The sequence below is a fragment of the Sceloporus occidentalis genome, unplaced genomic scaffold (assembly GCF_023333645.1).
Source record: "Sceloporus occidentalis isolate IW3139 unplaced genomic scaffold, rSceOcc1.0.p SCAF_81, whole genome shotgun sequence".
Taxonomy (NCBI): Eukaryota; Metazoa; Chordata; class Lepidosauria; order Squamata; family Phrynosomatidae; genus Sceloporus; species Sceloporus occidentalis.
In genome coordinates this window covers 728,914-748,986 of record NW_028317061.1, presented here as the reverse complement: position 1 = coordinate 748,986, position 20,073 = coordinate 728,914, and the positions used below count along the sequence as shown (strand labels likewise).

The 20,073-nt window shown below is 38.0% G+C and overlaps 1 protein-coding gene across 1 annotated transcript in view; it reads left to right on the top strand.

The window, feature by feature from the left end:
* LOC149285296 (ephrin type-A receptor 6-like) overlaps positions 1 to 20,073 on the top strand; it is a 314,092-nt gene that overhangs the window by 33,742 nt on the left and 260,277 nt on the right. The window contains exon 2 of the mRNA XM_089495515.1: positions 12,977 to 13,640. Coding sequence (XP_089351641.1) covers positions 12,995 to 13,640 — 646 coding nt within the window. The 5' untranslated portion in view covers positions 12,977 to 12,994. The remainder of the gene's footprint in view (positions 1 to 12,976; positions 13,641 to 20,073) is intronic.

Sequence of the window (20,073 nt, the reverse complement as noted above, 5' to 3'; positions counted from 1 at the left end):
GGTTGTCAAGGGAAATTTGATGTAGAAAGCTAAAAGCGTAATAACTAAGCCATCAAAAAGCTATAACATAGATTATAGAATGTCGCTAGCTGAATTCGCACACGGCTTTGCTTAATAGTGCTGAGTAGTGCTAGTTTATAATTAGTTATTTTATTGCATGTTGAAGCTGTGTACTACCTAATCATTTTAGTAATGTACTAATAATTTGAGTGGTCTGTAATAATCATTTCAGTAGTTTACTAATAATCTTCATCAGAACCCCAAGTGTCCCTCTTTACGTAGGATAGCCCATTTTTGGGATCTGTCCCTTATTTCTCCCCTGATGTCTCTGGTTTCCAGGCGCTCATAATATTTGGTGTATCAAAGTGTTCTACAGCCCTAAAAGTCATAATTTGTGTATAAAACTTTTCATATATGCATACATCACATTGTGATATACATACCAATCAATAGGTCACATTATATTATTATGGAAACCTCATATTTTTATTAACATTGTTTTTGTAAAATTAAAATTACTCTGTGTACACAGTTTAATTTAAAACACATTTTCTACGTTGCCTTTTTAATCTGAACATTGTTGTAGCAAAAGGGACAGAGATTTTTGCCCCAACAGGGTGACCTGTCCATGCGAATTTTGCCCAGAAACTGCCACCACTTCAGACCAGTCTCCATGGGATGGCTAAAGCTAAAACTGGGGGTTTAGTTTGATAGGGTTAAGTAGGGGCTAATTTTTTTTGGTTACATCAAAACCTAAAGGAAGAACAAATGGAAATTATATAGGGGGGGTTTCAAATAAGGGCTAATTTCCCCCTAATTTATATAACACATCCTTTCAAGTGTACATCCGAGTAAAGCTCTACATCTCATAATGCGGTTGGCTTTGGTCAGGGTCATTATGTGGGTAGTGTTTGTGCCCAGGTCACCATGAATCATGTAAAAGCTCAAATAAAATGGCCGAGACATAGAAAAATTACAGTCTGCCATGTGGAAAATAGAAGATCTAGTCTAGGAGGTCAACCTTACTGTTGATAACATGGTCTCATGTTGTCTAACTCATAAAGTCATATGTCCCTTCAAGTAACTATTTTTCAAATATACACAGATGATGGCTTTGTCGTGGGATCTCTGCATATATGGTTATACTGAATACATACAGGTGCAACATCATAAATAAGTGTTCGTTTATCATTTTTCAATTTACAAATCTGGTTTAGAAAATTCTTGCCATGTGTTTGAATGTCAGATCAAAAATTCCAGGGCTATTTGGTAGTCGGATTTCATTCTGATCAGGGATTCACATTTTTGGGAAACCATAGCTCAGATTGCTTCTTGTTAAATTTATGTCAAAGACAAATTTACAATGTTAATGAGGTTTTTTTTAACTACCATATAAAAGAAACCATCTTTATAAAGTCGTGGTTGTAAATTAAAGTGTATGCACATTAAATATCATACACATGCAAATTTTGACATTAAAGTGCTTTATATTCTCCAAAAAAAGTAACATTAAAATCTTAAAATGCCACCAAAGTAATTGGGAGTATAGCGTCTTGTAAGGAGATTAGTGTATTCATTAAAATGTTCTTAGAGTTATGTATTATTCTTATTACAAGGATAAATTAAGATGTATGACTATAAATTAATCAGGTATCCCCAATAAAGCTAATATTATCCAGTACAAAAAACTAGTAATATTATCCATGGAGTTTACAGCACTGAACTTAAGCAATATGGAACTTTAAGTTGTGCACCAGAGCAGATGTTTTCCTTATTATGATATCATTCTGCATTGGCAATTAAATGCACAAGAACACTTTGAAAAGGCCGAACAAAATGTAGCGCCACAGGCTTAATTTATATAGCTATTTGTTTCGTGATTGACAATAAAATAAGGAAATATAAAAATACCTTCATAGCAAAGGCAAAACTTCCAGCTTTCAAAAACTCCCAATATAATTATGGCTGCTATATTGAGGCAAAGAATGGATCTGTTGTAGATGGAAATGGTTGGAATGTGTGACATGTATAGACTGACTGTAGTTTTGGTAAATTCCAAATGGCATAACCCTTGTTGCGATGCTCTAATCTGGAAACTCTACAGGTTTGACCCAGGTTTGGGTGAAGTGTTGTTTCCAGAGCCAGATTAACCAAAGAGCACATGGAGCTATTGCTCCAGGACTCTGGAGTGGTAAGGGACCCAGACCCTAGCCTGGTGGTCTGGTTTATAGGTATGGCTCTAATGCAATACCAAACATCTGTCTGGCACAGACTGTGTTAACGGGTGCCAACCAGAAATAAATGTGCTTGAAAGTGTGTATAGCAATTATTTCTGGAAATTCATATTCTGCTTAGCCATTTGTGACCAGTGGAGTGGCCCATTGCTTGCTTCTAAATACAATGTAGGAAACATAGGTTGTATAAGTATTTGACTCTCGATACCACCAAAAAAGAGTAATTGCCTTTACAATGTGCTATTTTACCCAGACTTTAGTTAATTTCAAATTGAAAGACTTCAGTCTCATTCAGATATTATTTAATTTATAGACATAAATGCATACACATTGTATACTGCAGATAGGACATATTTGACAAAATGCCGTGTGCTCTCTTTCTATTCATGTCTAAAATGAATTCACCAATTAGAACTCATTGAAGGATTAAATTAAGGATGCAACCAGGGTGTAAATTCTTCCTATTCTCAGCAAACTCTGGTGCCTGTGTTTAGGTTAAACACCAAAAAATTAACCTAGACCTAGTTGTCTGTTACCGGCCAAACCTAAATCATTGGTTAACTACAAAACTAAGAAAATCAGTTTTTTGCATTTGGGCATATCCACCCACTAGTCGCACACTACAGCTAGAGACACATATCGTATAGGTGTGTGTGGCTCTGTTGGCCAGAAGCCCACCGTACATTTTTCAGATGGCCAGTCTAGGCCTGATCAGAAGTACAGATAGATAAATAGATTATGCAGGTAAAGATTCTTTCAGGTGACCCCCTGTTTTAATAGAGCTCACCAATGGATCACTTATTCTCTTTAACATTAAGTGCCTTTATTATAGGAGGGGCTCAGAGTTTTTCTAAAAAATAAAATGTCCTTCTGATAAAAACACAAATTACTTCTGCAGTGACATTTTTCTGAGGTAACTGGAAGCTTGCTGGTTCTAGGGGACTCATAATTACATATTCATCTCAGTAAAATGAGAATTGTTTATAGTTTGGGCAGCAGCAATGTCGTAGCTTAGTATGAAAGCAAATTGTGTTTACGCCCTCTTAATTTGAAAATAAATTATGTTCCTAAATAATGCTTCAATTCTGATATTTCCATATGGGGTAGTGGTTTTGACAGTCTTTAGGCTGAGAAGGAAATAGGAATCTAGAGATGTAGCAAGTTGTGTGTATAAGCCAGAAAAAAACAGCACAGGTTAAATAGGTTATTAAATAAATACGGAACAGACAACTCCAAGCTGTGTCTTAAACATCCAAACATACAGCGTTGATAGACCATGAACACCATGATTTAATTTACCTAGAAACTTATTAGCAGGCAGCAATAACCTTTTTGGTTTGTATATACCGTATCTGCTCGATTATAAGACGACCCTGATTATAAGACGACCCTCCAAATCTGAATATTAATTTAGGAAAAAAAAGAGAGGAAAAGTTTTTCCAGTAAATGTTAATTCATGTAAACTATTTTTTTTAATAAAAGCTATGATTGAGAAAAATATTTTGGTTTTATTTCCTTCTATTTTCCAACCTGCCCCCCAGTTATACACATCTGCCCCAGAAATGCCTTATACCCCCTATATGCCACTGTGCCCCATGATATGCCTTTTAACCCTATATGCCACTGTGCCCCATGATATGCCTTTTGACTACCTATGTGCCACTCTGCCTCCAGAAATGCCTTATACCCCTATATGCCACTCTGGCATTTAGAGGGTTAAAAGGCATATTATGGGGAAGAGTGGCATCTAGGGAGGTTTAAGGCATTCAGGAGGCAGAGTGGCGTATAGAGGGTTAAAAAGGCATTTCTGGAGGCAGAGTGGCATTAAGGGGGTTAAAAGGCATTTCACTCTGCCTCCAGAAATGCCTTATGCCCCCCATTTAACACTCCCCCCCCCCCCAAACTTACCGGTGCTTCTAACTTCCCTGTCATGTAGCCGGGGCAGCGTGTAAATCCCACGCACTTACGCTGCAGCCCGAAGAAGGCGTGGCTAGCAGCGGGGGTTGTCTGCGTCTATCGCGCAGACCTTCCCCGGCTGTCAGAGATCAGAGTTCCCTGCACCGGTGCGGGGAACTCTGATCTCTGACAGCCGGGGAAGGTCTGCGCGATGGACGCAGACAACCCCCGCTGCTAGCCACACCTCGTTCCTGCTGCAGCGGAAGTTGTCTAGGCGAATCGTGTAGACATCTACACGCTTCCCCAGCTACACACCGGGGACTCAGAAGTTACGGTAAGTGGGGCATGGGAGACAGGAGGATCCAGGTCTCCTGCAGCTGCGGGGGATCTGGATCTTAGTCATCTCATAGTCAGACCTATTTGAGGTCTGATTATAAGATGACCCCGATTATAAGACGAGGGGTATTTTTCAGAGCATTTGCTCTGAAAAAAACCTTGTCTTATAATCAAGCAAATATGGTACCATCTATATGAAGACTTGCAAGGAGTCATCACTGAAGCTTGTTGACAACCAATGTGTTTAAGCATGGAACAGTTACATGTATGTCTCTAACATGTCCCGGGAACATGACTGATGATTCCCTTTTCAGCTTGGAAAAGCTTGCACAGTTGCAAGTTTTGGTTCCTCCAAAGGCCTTATCGCTATACCTGAGAACTCTCCATGTTTGACCCGTAGTCTCAGTGCTTTATCTGGTTTTCAGGTCAGTCTCTTCTTTCTCCAGTCAGAGGAGAGGTGTCAGGCCATGTCCACTCCCTGTCCACTGATCTCCTACAGGCTACCCACTAAAGGCTGGGGCTAGCCGCACACCTACTCACACCTAGCCTTGCCCTACATTCAACTAGCACCCACAATAAATGTGTGGTTACCCTCACTCCTTTATTAATACACTCATTCAGAAGAAAGAGGGAAGCCTACCCTGGAAAGTCTCATGATATGTTCATTTAAGTGGGTTAACACTGGTCCTTTATACTTAAAGGGACAGTTTAGTGTTGTTGGAGATGATGCAGGGCGATTTTCTTTGGCTGAACACAACTCCTGCATGGAAAATAGCTGGGGTGTGAGGAGGTATTTGCAAGGGGGGGCACCACAAATAATATTTGTTATATGAAAAGATTAAATAAGAAAAAAAGGTAAAAATAAACTGAACAAGAGCAACATACTTGCCAACATATCAACATTTCTAGTGGCCAGAGAGGGGCACTTATTTGGGATGTGGCATTGATGTGACTTTGACCTTTTGATAGGTATATGTAAATGAGTAAGGCATGTAGAAGGAGAGTAATTCATTTGCAGAATATTATTTATAAGCACATTTCCATTGGCTGGTTTGGCGATGCTGGCCCCTTCATGGACAAAGGGCCTTCCATAATGCAGGGGCTGCGGGAGCCTCCATTACAATGATCTGTACAGTATGATTTGTAGTTGCATGAAACCAAACAATTAGGGTCAACTCCAATAAGCTTCTTTTGTGAAAAAGGCATGTTTAATATTAGAAGGCATTTCCCTGATGTATCTGTGCATTAGACATGGCCAACTCTTACCTGGGAACTCTTTAAAGATTAACCCTATAATAGCCCATCACAGAGAGTCTATTGAAATGACTCATAAATAGTGGTGTCGACTAATGGTCTAGAGTCAAAGCTGCAGCAACTTGAAAACATGTGTAGGAAAAAGTAGCACATCAAGTCTGCCTTTTTTTAAATTACCGTTTAACTCATTATGTAGGATATATTTATGCACATCCCAGGCTTCACTGAATTTCACTTATGTGTTTGCCTGTAATACTTCCAATGGAAGTCAATTCAAGGTATATATTACAATTTTTTAGAAACCACAATTTTCTCACTTTGACCTTCAGTCTTTCACCCTTTAATCATGCCCTTTACTCCTGGTACTGCTCTTTTTTAGGAAAAAAGCTTAACATTCAGCTGAAAATGATAAAATGATTAATATATTTTGATCTGAATTTTGGTAAATTAATATTATTTACTTTTATAAACCAGGTGACTTTGTGGAGGTTGGCTGGGCACTATGAGGATTGCATACCCCTGACATTTCAAATGTCCTTATCTGTTAGGGGGTTAAGCAAGAGGTGCTGGGCCAGTGCCAGAAGTGGGTGAGGCCACAGGCATGGCCACCCACCCACTTCACTTGGCAATCTTGTGCTTCATTATGCATTACTTAAAAATCAATTATCATAAAAATGATTTGTAACATTAGCAGAAATGCTGGGAATGGTTCTGTATGAGTTCCAGTTACTTACACAATTAGGAAGTTCCGGTCTTATTAGCCCAGCAGGATTCATATATGACCATCGTCTTCAGGTTAAGGAGAAGGTCCTGATCTTCCTACTTTATTCACTACTTTAAATGTTCCTTCTCACATTTGTTTCCACCTGGAAAATATCCAACAATCTGTTTGATCAAATGGGCCTTGTGAGGCTAGAATTAGTGATCTGTATTAATCCATATGGCACCTTCCATGCGATCAAACACTTTACAGCCCATTTACTTAAATGAGTCATAAGGGGCCCCCGTTTTCAGACACTTACTGAGAAAGTGACTAATATACCTACTTAGCAAAGTGATTAATGGTATTACCTGGTGCCACTTGCGCTCTCTATCCAAGGCCATGTACTGTAGGTGTGTGTAACAAGTGTGTGTCTATATTAAATATTTGTGGAATCATAAAAGTTACATGAATTTACTTTTACAATTGTGTACTGTTAATTATTATAAAGTACTTACATCTTCTACAGAGCCGTAGAATAGTATACTTTATACTGGCTTCCAGGGACATGCCCTGCTGGCACCTAGTGGATATTCCAAAGAGAGAGGAAATACGATTAAGACTTTTCTTCCTTTTCTTTGCCATTATTGTAAATTTACATGGAAATTGGAACTAAAGACCTAATTCATTCATGAGTCAATCTTTATAATTCTTTTATGGTGAGAAAACAGTATTAGTGAGGGAAATGCTTTGTCTACCATGATGTAGAAATCGGCACCTTAACTTTATCTTAGCTGTATACTCGGGGACCTCCATTGATTTATATTTTATGGTGAGATGTAAGATTAAATGAATGATTGTTTTGTACAATACTGTATGAATGGGCAAAACAAATACAAAAAAGGACAAATAAACATAACTCATCCAATTTATAATTCTGTTTCAATTTGAGGTGTTTTTCTAGCTTAGACCTTGCTTGGCTGTGTGTTATCTTCAGCAGTGATGTATTTACTTTCAGGGCCACCCTAGACTTCATAAGAGGCAATGCCCCTAGCCTCCTCCACCTCTTGTCAGTGTCCTAAGTGCCTTAAAGGGACACGGCACCTTTTAATGAAGGCTGTGCTGAGTCGGCACAGTCTCTATAGTGTTAATAGGCCAGTTGGGGAGATCAAACATTTCCCTTGTATTAGCCATGGCCCAGGCTACATTTCACAGGCTTCGGGGGTTATATATATCTCATTCTCATCATACAGAATATATATATATTTCCAGTTGGTGGATATTTGATGCAGCTTTGACATTCTGTCTGAATGTGATGAGCTTGCACATTTTTGTGTACAGCACTTCTGTATATTTAACCAAATCCGGGGGAATCATTTCCAGTCACTAATGAAGCAGGTGGCTCCCATCCACATACAATAAGTTAACTGACAGCTGGGCAGCTTGATGTTTCTTCAAATCAGTTTTCGGATAATGGTTCTTTGCATCTGAAGTTGCTCCACTGAGACCATGATCAGATAAATGCACCCAGATGGCTTTTAAACTATCGCTGAATCAGTGTCCGTTACTGCTAAGGTCACTTTAATTGGAATATCAACAAACTGCTAACATAACTTCCTAAGCAGGTGTGACATCTACTCAGTTACTTGAGATAAGTTCATCAGCAATACCAGTAGCAGTCATCTCACAGATAAACAGATAAAAAAGTATGCCTCTCCTGTTTTCCCCACTGATTGATTAATGGCAATAGCCCCCTGTTCATTATTAACATGTAAAGGGTTAAATCTGCTTCTAGTTAGTTTTATACTTATCTGCCCAAAGCATTCATAGCACTTTTACTACAACCTTGTGCAACCATGAAATTATATATGTTTTTTTAGGACAAGTAAGAGTTTCATTTGAAAGCATATTCTGCAGGGATCCTGCAGCATTGAGCTCTAGGCTACCCAGTACAGATACTGGGTAATTTGGTGTTCGTATACAACCGTTAAGGCTGTGTTCATCTTAGATATAAACAGTTAAAAATGCAATGCTGCCTGTGCACAATGTAATGCGCTGTTTATAGGCAGTATTTTTATGCCGGGACAGCACCCAAAAAACAGGAAATTTGGCAGGTGTGCAATGTAATAAATGTAAAAACAAAAGGGTTTTCACCAACTATGAAGATTCACTTGTCACGAGTTTCCAGCCAGAATTCTTAAGTCAGTCTTATTTAGCAGGTAACATTGATACACTGTACCGTATTGTGCAACAAACATGTTTTGATGTCATTCATTCACATGAATTTATATGAAGACAAGGTAAAAAAAAGTTTTTTGCCCTAATGTCCTCTTTTTAACTAATTCTGAGATGTATTTCTTTTTAATATCCATTAAATCCAGGATTCTTCTTTATTGTGCTATTCTATGTTTTATTGCAGCGCTGACACATATTAAATTTCATCAGGCAATTTCAAATTTCAAGACCTGTTGACTAAAATCTGACTAAAAAAGTAACAGTTTAAGACCTGTTAATGCTTTGTTTGATCTCCATGTAGCCATTTTCTTTAGCACCCATAGTCTTAATTTAAAAAAGTGCAAACCTGAGTTTTTTGTCACACGAAAATAATGTGATCCCTGCAAAAATTATGAATGAGCAAAAATGTTAAGTGATTACATAATTATTTGTGGGAAAGGTGTAGCATCCATCAATACCAATAATTATGTTTCGAATGTTGCATTTAGTTACAAAAGGGTTAAATTCAATGGGTGGAAAAACACCTTTGCGCATTAAAAGGCAAACAGGAAAACGGAGGTGTAAATATAAATATATCTACAGTAAAAGTTGTTATTGAAGTGTAACTTGTGCATGTATTTTCTCTCCATGAAGTCTCACTTTGTTAATTATTCACATCCCAAGATTTCTTGAATTGCTTTTCTATGTTTGTCTGCATTTCCTTTTTAAGCTATCGGAATACTTAGACATAACCAAATATGTATCAGACAATGTGAATGAAATATTTCATGGAATCGGAGTTAGCGCCTCTTTCCTTGCGGTGCTTCACAAATGTACATAGACACAGAAAGGCATAATGCACATCCATGCATACACACAGCCGTAGGTGTACAACCATATGCATTCATATCCAAATACATCAAAGCTCCTACCTACGTAGATTATCTCTGCTCCTGTGACTGCTGGCTGCGGGAGAATGACACAGTGACTCGGGTCTTGCCTTGCAGGGATCAGCGCGGCTTGCTTTCTCACTGACTCCAACATGTATACTGTTTTGTCTGCTCTGACTGTAGGTAAACAGGTTTTTCTGATGTGGCTCATCCAAGAAACTGTTTAGTTAAGTAAAAAAAAAAAACACCAGAAAACATTACATGGGGAACTAAGAACTTCTTTTGCTATTTATTTATGCAAGTACAAGGAAATCATGCATGTCCTGTAATAATCTTTGCTAGATCAAACAAATGTTTATCTTCAGAGTTTTAGCAAACATGTATACAAGATGGATTCTGAGGGACATTGGGGCAAATAATCCATTGTTTAATCAGCCCCTGTGTATTCTATAATCAAATAACTTTCAGATATCATCTACTTTACTGTAGTTTATTATATTTAAAGAGTCCATAAACTTTGTTTCCAATCCTTAGGAAAGTGATTAAGGACATTTCTCTTATATTAACCCTTTCAAGACCGGGGTGTACCTGGTACTTCCTGGTCATAGGTCACCGCCAGACCGGGACGTACCATTGTACGTCATCGATGATGCGCGATCCAGCGTTGCAATGAACGTGTGTCCCCAGCGATCCGTAGCAGCCACTCCCCCACACAATTCCGTGCACGTGATCGCTTTGAAGTGAATCACGAGCACGGAATTAAAATATTTTCAAAAACTGCGGTCTTCAAGGGAAGACGCAGTACGCAACCGCCGGTCCTGAAGGGGTTAAAACATTGTGCAACTGATATCTTTTCCATAAAAATGGCCAAGTAGCACATTGTGGGATTGTATTATACACAGTAGCACTCTAGGCGCTCAGAGAGCAGTTGCCAGAAGCAAAGCTAGAAATTAATTTCTATAGTTCGATGGAGCAGCTGATTTGTTGCTAAGGCAAAGAGCTCGCTTGTTTACATGCAAGACTTCCATTAAAGAAGGATGTCCCTCATTTACACTTAAAGGCTGAGGCTACTTCTGGGGGGAGAGAATGCTGCTGACTGGCTAGTGATTGATTGTCAGCGTCTCTGTCAAAAATAATATAAGTGAATTCATTATTATTATTATTAGCAATAATAAATAATTATTAAATTGTAGTAATAATAATAATAATAATCTGGCCCCAAGAATTAAAAGTGAATTTGTCACTTTTGCAAAACCTCATATTTTATTACAGATTAAAATAATAATAATAAATGTATATGTAATAAAAACACACCTTTTGTGTATACCACGGAGAAAAGCTGTGCACAATTATTTCTCCTTGTTATCTTGATCACTCCTTTTGTTAAATTGCTGGTTGTTGTTGATGGGTCCAGACAGCCTTTGTAAGGGTTGAGTGTGGAGATGGAAGACTTCTCAGCAGATCTCAGCTTTCATAATCTAAATTTAAACGAAATATTTCCAAAAGAATGACACTGACTGTCACAAAAATGCACAAGCTGTAGATATCTTTAAAAAACGAATATAGTTCTGCTAAAGGCTGTAAATGCTTCAAGGTGACCGCCACCATACTGTTTATAATGCATATATATTACTTGTTTTAATCTGTAAATTACATTATATGGACTTCTTTAGTGTATAGAACACGTAGGGTTTGGGAATGTGACGGATCTGTTATAGCTTCTCTGTTTTTTTTTAATTGATATTTATTGATCATTTCACATTTTTCAGTTCTTGGTTTCCTTGTTTACAGAATTTGTTTGAATGACTTTTTATGATACCGCTGGCCGTCCTGACAAATTTAAGTAACCGTCTTCATCATTTCACTTGTGTTACATAGTTTTTTTTTGTTTTGACTTTGATTTGTTTCTTTTATGTTTTTCAAAGATACATGCCACAAAGTGATCTAGTATCGATCCAGTTTTATTACACTACTTATTACTTGTCACATACTCTACCATATTGTCCATCTCTGATAAATGATTATATCAGCTTCGATGCTTAACAGATAAATTCAACACCTGGAATTGCCAATATCAATGTAATATCAGGTACATATAGTTGCCCTAGAATGTATGTCAAGTCCATTGTGGTTAAATTCTAGCAAATGTAAATAATCAATTATATTACTTAATTGATATTCAAATTGGCTTATTTGGTTGTATAAAGAGCAAGTTCGGTAAAGATAATAGCCATATTGGCTAACTGAAGTATAATAGATTGCAAGCTTTTGTGACTATCTACGTCTCCTTTTCGGGAATATTATCATAATGTGCCTGAAGAAGAGACCTAGATAGTCTAGAAATCATGCAATCTATTATACTGTTAGCCAATATAGGTATCATTTTTGCCAAATTTGTTCTCTCCTTTTTGTATGACTGACACTGTACAAGTTTATACCTTGGTGTGTATTGGACACAGGTTCGGCCAAGTTGTTATGGATCATTATATTACTAGATTAGTTTAAAGCTGCCTATCCGCTCTATGATCAGTAAGACACCGGGTATGCCAAAACAACCAGCTAATGAGAGATCCGTAGGTGTACGGAGACCTCAAGGGGATCTCTAGTCATGCTGCATTATACTTACGAATATATGGGAAAAAAAAGGTGGAAAAAAGATGAAATGAAAATGCTTTGTACAGATGTAAACAATCAAGTATGGGTGTATATCTAGTAGATTGGGCTAAAATAACAGCACAAGAACCCATACATATGGATAATGATCAGCTGCCTGGAAACATTATAGTATGCAAAAATTAAAAATGATTTAAAAAAAAGAAAACACATTTATACTATTTTATAAAGAATGGTGAGAGCTCCCTTTCACACATAGCTCTCATACAGCCTTTTTTCTTAATATATTTCCATTGCAAAATTGGCCACAAAGTACAACTTCCACTTGGCTAAATTCTAGAAGTTAAACAAAGGTTTTTATTCGTATAAGCCTAAGTAAATAAAAATGCCTGATGTTTCAGAAACTGAGACCTCCAGTTCCTTCGGGTCTGCAGCTTGTAAATAAAAATGTTATTACTTGTAATAGGGGTTAAGGGTTATAAATGGTATCTGTGCGTTTATTGTAAGTATATGACTGAAGTAAACCAATGTAAAGTAAATCCAATTTGTACCATGTTCCCATTTTTGAATAGACAGTAGTATTTTAAAAATATATATAGATTTCAGCATAAAAATGAAAATGTTACATTTTTTATCTTCATACGGATAGCTAGAATATGTCCGTATTTCACATGAAGGCACTGTAAATCACAGTTCATTATCAAGCATTGTGTCTGCGTTTAATTTCTGGGTTGGAAGAATGGAGTTATAATAGAGTAGCTCAACAAGGTTACTAGATATGTTAATCATCCCTCAATAACGCCTTTTCAAAAAACATATATTTTTTTTTTTCTTTTTAGTGGGACGCCATCACAGAAATGGATGAGTACAACAGACCTATTCATACTTACCAAGTGTGTAACGTGATGGAGGCAAACCAAAACAATTGGCTGCGGACAAACTGGATCTCTCGCGACGCAGCACAGAAAGTGTTTGTAGAAATGAAGTTCACTCTCAGGGACTGTAACAGCATCCCTTGGGTGGTGGGGACCTGCAAGGAGACATTTAATCTCTACTACATGGAGTCCGAAGAGGCTCATGGAATAAAGTTCAAGCCAAGTCAGTACTCTAAAATTGATACAATTGCTGCTGATGAGAGTTTTACACAAATGGATTTGGGAGACCGCATTCTAAAACTCAACACTGAAGTTCGTGAAGTGGGTCCAATTACTAAAAAGGGATTTTATCTTGCATTTCAAGATATAGGGGCATGCATTGCTCTTGTGTCGGTAAGAGTGTACTACAAAAAGTGCCCATACATGGTAAGAAATTTGGCAATGTTTCCAGATACTATTCCAAGAGTTGACTCCTCTTCGCTTGTGGAAGTACGTGGCTCCTGTATAAAATATGCAGAGGAACGGGACACTCCGAAATTATATTGTGGGGCAGATGGTGATTGGCTTGTACCTCTTGGACGTTGTGTCTGCAGTATTGGGTACGAGGAAGTGGATGGATCCTGCCATGGTAAGGAATCTACTGTTTCTATAATATTATAGATGCCAATAAAGGACACTTAACTTCATGGCCAGATTCGGCATAACAAGGTGGTATATATTTTTGGAATATTTTTAATTAATTATGGTCAATCAACTCTAACCTAGTGTCATATAGCAATGTAGCTTATTTGAGGCACCTCATGCATCTTACATGAATTGTTATTTATGTTGAGTTATTAAAAACAAATATGCGTTTATATGGTAAATATAGTAAATAGAACATAATATATATATTTTTTTAAGAGACAGAAACTTGCCTAATGACATATTAAAGTTTCTGATCTAAAGTTTCTTTATATTATGACGGCATTTGTTATATAGTCGATTGTAAGTGTCAAATACTTTAAGAGCCACCGTGTACTGATTATCCTGACAGTGTGGCTTAATTGTTTTCTCTGTTCTAGAAAGGGCAAAGTTTATTTGACACTGCTTTTGGAAAAGGCTAGTTACTCACTCAGAATAATTTCCAGAGGGGATATCAATGTTGGTTTTCCTATGTCACAGACATAAACATATTGATTCTAATTGTCTGAACATTGTACACCTGGCCCCCTGGTGACTTACAAATGTCATTTACCGAGAGAACTTTAAAATTGTGCAATTCTGCTCAGATTCATTTCGAGCGATGATAAAAAAAAAAAAAAAGGAAAATAGTGTAATTGTTTTAACAGGTGCACAATTTTCGGTATTTTTCTGACTATACCCTTAAGCAGCTGTTTTTCTTTTATGAATGGTAAGAGGTGCAACTGGGTGCATCTGGCAGTGATCCCAACACTTTGCTAAGCTCTAAATGGTTAGAAGCAAGTGTTCTCCATCAGATATGTTGAACTAAAGCAAAAGACTTTTCAATCGCTTCTGTCGTAAACTAGGAAGAACAATATCGTCTATATATTTCAGTGCAACAATGGGTTTTTTTGTGATTATAGTGGCTCATTAAACTGTATTCACACTGCGTTTGGTACTCAGGATGTGCCGTATGTTGTTGGAAAGATGTCCGACTTCTCAAGCAGTGCGTCTAATTGTTATCGTCTGCAATGTATATGTGTTTGTATTTGTACCGGCATTTAGGGGTATAGTTAGAATCTGACCGCGGTGGATTTTGAATTTTCACGATTGCTGAGCGGGCTCACACTATGGTCAATCTTTTACCCGCTCCGATTATCTTTTAATTTTAGTTGTGTTTATTTGTGCCTATGATGGGAAAAGCCGTAAGCTTTGTGGCCTCTTTTAAAGTATAAAGCACTCCAGTCACCATCCAGCTGTTGAAAACACATGTAAATGCCAAAAGAATTATTAAACGAGCCACCTTCAAATCCAAATGATTATTATGCTGGCTTTTTTTTTTAAATTGCCAACAAATGCAAAATACAGTAAGTTATGAGATAATAAATCTGAACAGATCCGCTGCGTAGTTGTCTATTTGAGATTTTCGGCCTATGTGCCAACAAAACAGGAAAAAAGCAAACAGGCCAGCTTTTTAATCATGTACTCCAGTGTTTTCCTTCGGAGTGTAATTCAACAATGTTATAGAGGATCCAGCTGTCAGCGATTTCTAACGTTAGATGTATATTACAACTATTTTTCCTGATTTTATTTTTGTTTATCGAGCAGCTTGGTTTTATTTGACCTTGTCTGAGATACAAATCTGGTTTTGAACACGTATTTTAATAATTTAAAGGTGAACGTCACATGGGTGGCGAGCTTGATGGCAAATTGCATGTCAGCCAGTCATTGGACACATCAACTGAAGCCACACCCCCAGCACTCCTATTTTACCCTACGGAAGTTGGGTAAAATTATTACCATTATTGCGCTACGACAGATCAGAATTTTAAAATGTCATTCTCTAGCCAGATGGCAGCTCTATGTCTCAACGCCATGAATAACAGATGTACATTTTTATTGATCCTTAGTTAAAAAGACATTACTCTCCATTGTGTTGGAAAAGCTTTGGTCACCTTCAGCACTGACAGTGTATACCCAAGTTTTTAATCCTCAGTGCTTAATATTATTGGAGTACAAAACAAAACTAGATAACAAATACTGTGAGTTTTAATATTTCTGAGGAATTGTTAACATAGGAATGTTGAAAATTTCCAATGGTGTCCAGATTTCTTCACCCCTTATGAAGTCAGCAAAAATATAATGTGGCGGCTCCGTGGCACGTACATTAAGAAATATACATTCAGGATTGCTCCTACCACATAGGCAACTTAGGTGGATGACCAGCAAGCTATGCTGATAGATGGTGCCATCGCCAGGCTCTTTCCTATGTTCTTAAGCATGTGCTTGCAAGAGTGCGCACCCTATATGCAATTTACCTAGAAAGCCTAGGGTTTAACCCTATGTAAATGATGCCACCTGCATAAAACTTCCTTTTAATTAAGTCACGTGGACCCTACCAAAAGATTTTGACAACACTTGAAAATCAAGCAAATAACTTCAGTCATACACTGTGCTTTTTGGTCTTCCATTGCACCATACATGCAATTTCCCATCATTGGGCATTTTAATATTATGATAAATTAAGTTGCGGATGGTTGGTTGTATATTTCAAAATACTAAAGGATTGTTAATTTGAAAAAGAAAAAAACACATATTGGGGGGCACTAGTTACGATATGCTCTAAAGAACTAAAATGAAAGCTGATTCTTGTTAGATTTCATTCTCCAGAATGTTGCCTATGTCTGTCATTCTTTTTAACCTTCACGCATTAATATGGCACATGAATCAGTATGCATTGCTCTTCTTTGTAAAGGTTTGGAACACACTTTGCCTTTAAGATCAATGGATGCTATCCACAACATCTGCAGAATAAAAATGATGATGTCCGATGACAGAATCTTGTTCTTCTTTGGACGTAACTCCATGTCAGGATTTGTAATGACAGGTCGTTCCATTCTAATTCCATGGTGTACTCTGTGCTGCATCTTATTTAGGGAGATATTCTGGAGCAAACACTTAAACATGTGCCGGGGCGATGGATAATGGACATGAGAAAATGCCTTTAGCTGGAACCAAGAACTTTGGGTCATTTAGTGTGCTGTAGCTACAAAAAATATTATTTAAAACAATCTAACTACATTGTAGGAAACGTCTTCCGAAAGACTTGGAAGCCTAATGCATGTTATTTGCTTGCACATGAGTGGCAGAACGTGGCTAAGCATATATATATATATACCGTATTTGCTCGATTATAAGACGAGGTTTTTTTCAGAGCAAATGCTCTGAAAAATACCCCTCGTCTTCTAATCGGGGTCGTCTTCTTATCAGACCTCAAATAGAGTCTGATTAGGAGACTAAGATCCAGATCCCCCGCACCGCTGCAGGGGACCTGGATCCTCCTGTCTCACCCCCCCCCCCATCATACACACACTTACCGGTGCTTCCTGCTGTATTGCCGGGGCAGCGGGTTGACGTCTACGCGATCCGCGTAGACAACGTCCGCTGCAGCCGGAAGGAGGTGTGGCTAGCAGCGGGGGTTGTCTGCGTCCGTCGCGCAAACCTTCCCCGACTGTCAGAGATCAGAGTTCCCCGCACCGGTGCGGGGAACTCTGATCTCTGACAGCCGGGGAAAGTATACGTGACGGACGGATACAAACCCCCGCTGCCAACTCCACCTCCTTCCGGCTGCAGCAGAAGGCGACGTCAACCCGCTGCCCCGGCTGGAAGCACCGGTAAGAGAGGGCTGAGAGGGGAGGGGAGGGGAGAGTGTGTGTGTGTGTGTGTGTTAGTTAAATGGGGGTATAGGGTGTGTGTGTGTGTGTTAAATGGGGGCATAGGGCATTTCTGGAGTGGCGTTAAGGGGGCATTTAATAGAGCACTCTGCCTCCTGAAATGCCTTATACACCTATATGCCACTCTGCCCCATAATATGCATTTTAACCCCCTAAATGCCAGAGTGGCATATAGGGGTATAAGGCATTTCTGGAGGCAGAGTGCTCTATACAATGCCTTTTAACTCCCTTAATGCCACTCTGCCTCCTGAAATGCCTTATACCTCCCTATATGCCACTCTGCCCCATAATATGCATTTTAACCCCCTAAATGCCAGAATGGGATATAGGGGTATAAGGCATTTCTGGAGGCAGAGTGGCATATAGGGGTATAAGGCATTTCTGGAGGCAGAGTGGCACATAGGGGGTCAAAAGGCATACCATGGGGCACAGTGGCATATAGAGGGTTAAAAGGCATATCATGGGCCACAGTGCCATATTGGAGTGGCAAGCCTGGGGGCAGATGTGCGTAACTGGGGGACAGGTTGGAAAATACAAGAAATAAAAACAAAAAAAATATTTTTCTCAATCATAGCTTTTATTAAAAAAAATAGTTTACATGAATTAACATTTACTGGTAAAACTTTTTTCCTTTAGGGTCGTCTTATATTCAGGCTTTTTCTTTTTTTCCTAAGTTAATATTCAGATTTTGGGGGGTCGTCTTATAATCAGGGTCGTCTTATAATCGAGCAAATATGGTATATATACACAATCTCTAAATCAGCGCACTCACATCAAATAGGTTATAAATTCTCATGACTGTAGTTAAAGCTACTTCAAAACACCTTTCTAAGAGTTTTAGTCACATTATATGGCCATATTATGCTAAGCCCACCACTACACCAAAGTACTCCAATGTAGGTGGGTCCTAAATAGCTCCATATAAGCAACAGTATTTAGGTTAGGACCCACCTACATTGGAGTACTTTGGTGTAGTGGTGGGCTTAGCATAATATGGCCATATAATGTGACTAAAACTCCAATTTTGTCATCTTAGAAAGGTGTTTTTAAGTAGCTTTAACTACAGTCATGAGAGTTTATAACCTATTTGATGTGAGTGCGCTGATTTAGAGATTGTGTATGACTTTGGTCTTCAGCAGAACCCCCTTTAATTAATGCTAGTTCAGATGAGTGCTTCCTTTTTGTATTTGTGTGTGTGTATATAATATAGATATATATATATAATATTACAGTAAATCATGATTATCTATAAAAAGACAGGCATCAATGTTGTAAGTTTTAGCCTTGGTTTCTTATAATCATTGTTTGGATAATGCTGCTCCATTATTCTAGCAAAATATTCCAAAAGAGAGTTGATTTAAAAAAGTATATTTTCTCCAAAATCACCATGGCAACAATTATATAAGTACATTTTTCCAACTGTATTTGAACTATAGCTCAGTCATGTATTATTAAGTTAAGCAAAGCTTAACATTATAAAATTGTGCAGTAACATAATTCAGTAACAAAATAATAGAAGTATGCAGATATATATTTAAAAATGTGCATTTTCAGAAAAAAATATAAAAAGTATATATTATCCTGTACTCACAGGATTTATCAAAAATATCCAGTAGTTTATTCACACATAAATTGACATTTCACTTTCACTAAGAGACATTTATGAAGACTCTGGGATTAGAAAACTTGTCCAGAGACTGCTGGCTTTAGGCCTGGGTGTAGTCAGCCTAGGCGAGTATGCGTCACGGCATGCTACGCTGTTTAATATTTTGTACTCTTGCCGCAGTAAAGGATTGTTTTTTATGTTAAATCACTAGTAGTTGGGAGTGAGCTTTTGGGGCACTTTTTCAGTTTTTTCATTTGTTCATTTCTATTGTTTTTCTGTTTGCATCTAGTGATTCCTATATTGAACGCTCTAGATCTATAGAGGGGGCATTTAGTTTATTGATTCATATTTTTTATGTGTGGTCAGCCAGCGGTGGGTGCCGTCAGGATTCCCATCAGGGTCTGACTCCATAAAGTGTAAATGTACTTGCTCTCACACTGAGCTTCATTACACATAAACTGTCAGAGCCACCGATGCTGGTTCCTGCGGACAGGGGAGAGTTCAAAATGCACCTTTACGGTCGACATAAAAGTGTGTAGATAGGGTCTTTAATGCGTTAAATGAAACAGTGCTGCATTTTAAATGAATTCGGAGCATCTGTGTAAATGACTACACGGCTGTGTTTATAACTAAAACAGTGGTGGAGTAACAGCTTGAAAAACACGTGATCATTTCTTAAAAGTGCTATTTTAGAATTGATAGCCTTGCTATATACCAAATGCTGCACTTTAATTCACAAAAATAGCATTAAATAGTACTGTGACATCCCTTTTCTATATTCACTGTTGACCGCTCTCTTCATGGTATGCTAATGCAGTCAGATCTGTGTTCTGTAAAATATATCGATGTCTTTTCACTTCTGATAAAATGCATTTTGCCTTTTTGATTGTTCTGCATACCTGTCCTCTCCAAGGTACTGCAGTCAATGTGTGTAGCTATCCAAGGTCCTGAACTAGATATTGTGACCAGGCGTTCTGTAGGATATCTCATGATCTCCAAAGTCCTGCTGTCGTAGCTAAAATATTTACCAGTGCAGCATTTGCTTAATTAAGTGTCCA